Source organism: Hylobates moloch, unplaced genomic scaffold (genome assembly GCF_009828535.3).
Source record: "Hylobates moloch isolate HMO894 unplaced genomic scaffold, HMol_V3 SCAFFOLD_26, whole genome shotgun sequence".
Classification (NCBI taxonomy): domain Eukaryota; kingdom Metazoa; phylum Chordata; class Mammalia; order Primates; family Hylobatidae; genus Hylobates; species Hylobates moloch.
In genome coordinates this window covers 2,459,922-2,461,882 of record NW_026652301.1, presented here as the reverse complement: position 1 = coordinate 2,461,882, position 1,961 = coordinate 2,459,922, and the positions used below count along the sequence as shown (strand labels likewise).

Below are 1,961 nucleotides of genomic sequence, written 5' to 3'. Positions count from 1 at the left end.
GTGCAGTGGCGCAATCTCGGCTCACTGCAAGCTCCACCTCCCTGGTTCACGCCATTCTCCTGCCTCAGCCTCGGAGTAGCTGGGACTACAGGCGCCCGCCACCACGCCCGGCTAATTTTATTTTTATTTGTAGTAGAGACGGGGTTTCACCGTGGTCTCGATCTCCTGACCTCGTGATCCGCCCGCCTCAGCCTCCCAAAGTGCTAGGATTACAAGCGTGAGCCACCGCGCCTGGCCGACCATACACTAATTTTCATTTTCAATCATTTTGCCTATGAATGTATGGGCATAATGACAGGGTAAAGGAATTTCATTTTTTCTTTCTGGGAACATAAGCCTTTACCAGTGGAACTTACTGTTTGGGGTTTTGCTTTGGAACAGGACTCCTTAGATGAAGCCCGACAGAAAATTTTCGACATCCGGGAAGAGTACAGAAACAAATTGCTGGAAGCTGAGCGCCTAAAGCTGGAAGCTCTGGCTGCTCAGGAAGCTGCCGTGAAGCTGGAGACAGAAAAGACCGTGGCTCCTGACACACAGAAAAGAAAGAAAGGAAAGAAAAAGTAACCAGGGGATGTCCAATACTACTCTGCTTCTGGAGAGAAAAAATGTAATGATCTATAGCTGCCTGCTGATAAAACAAGATATTGGGCCAACTGAAAATAGAAATTGTTCTTAGAAATATTTTAATGCTAACTTGTTAGTTTTCCTCAGAAAGCTAGTATTTGAAGTCATTCAAGTTTAAAATGCTCTAATTTCAATAAAATAGCTTCCAAATATTTAAAATGTAATAAAATATGTTTGACACTCTAAACTGCCTGCATTTTTAATTAGAAGTGAAACAAGTTCATAAATTAAGCAACAGGATTATCTTTGAAAATTTCAGCAATGAGAAAAGTGGCTTTTGTTCTTAGAAGTTTAGTCTTAAACTTTAAAAGTTTAAAAATACTAATAACTATGCTTCAGAATTATGCTTTTCAAAAGAGACTGAGTCTCACTTTGTTGCCCAGGCTGGAGTGCAGTGGTATAATCTCAGCTCACTGCAGCCTCTGCCTCCCGGGTTCAAGAGATTCTCCTGCCTCAGCTTCCTGAGTAGCCGTGATTACAGGCACCTGCCACCACCCCTGCTAACTTTTGTATTTTTAGTAGAGACAGGGTTTCACCATGTTGGCCAGGCTGGTCATGAACTGCTAACCTCAAGTGATCTGCCTGCTTCGGCCTCCCAAAGTGCTGGGAATACAGGCGTGATCCACCACGTTGGGCCAGAATATGCCATTTTTAAAAACTGAGCTTCAAGAAACCTCCTTCATTGACCAAGAACTACCCTGGCTCAGCCCACCCAAAGTGTTAGGACTCTGGATCCTAGCAACGCATCATGGTAACCTGGGTGTAGAGAGAGTGTGATCTCAAACATCACTTTTCGTGCTCACCAGTGTGGTGTTTTCTGTAAGACACAGATGAAGTTGTTATACCCTTAGTCTTAGAACAATGCAATGAGTGGATTGAGGCACATAGCAGGAAACTGACTTTCTCCAAAAGCACACTTCTAATTCATGACTATCTCAAACTATTTTAAGGCAGTCAAAGCGGTTTCACTTTGGCAGGTGATTTTACTTATCCTTTCTTATGTTAATCTTTGTTATTTAAAATATGTTTATTGAGACATGGTCCCCCTCTGCTGTCCAGGCTGGGGTGCAGTGGCACAATCTCAGCTCACTGTAACCTCCACCTCCTGGACTCAAGCCATCCTCCTTTTTTTTTTGAGATGGAGTTTCCCTCTTGTTGTTGGGGTGATCAGACCCAACACCAGGTCGTGGGGGTGACAAAGTCTGGCAGAGTTAAAGGACTAAGAAAAAGTCAGCTTCAGAGAAAAAGGAGACAGCTTGAGAGAGAAAGCTGGGACCGAGTGGCCACTAGCGAGCGTGGAGGCCGCGAAGGCCTTGCGCTGTGGGAGCCCACGCTAT

General features: G+C 44.5%; 1 protein-coding gene across 1 annotated transcript in view; it reads left to right on the top strand.

The window, feature by feature from the left end:
• Window positions 1-594, top strand: part of LOC116463138 (androglobin-like) — a 183,546-nt gene extending 182,952 nt beyond the window's left edge. Inside the window, exon 36 of the mRNA XM_032146102.2 lies at window positions 382-594. Coding sequence (XP_032001993.1) covers window positions 382-564 — 183 coding nt within the window. The 3' untranslated portion in view covers window positions 565-594. The remainder of the gene's footprint in view (window positions 1-381) is intronic.
• The last annotated feature ends 1,367 nt before the right edge of the window (window positions 595-1,961 follow it).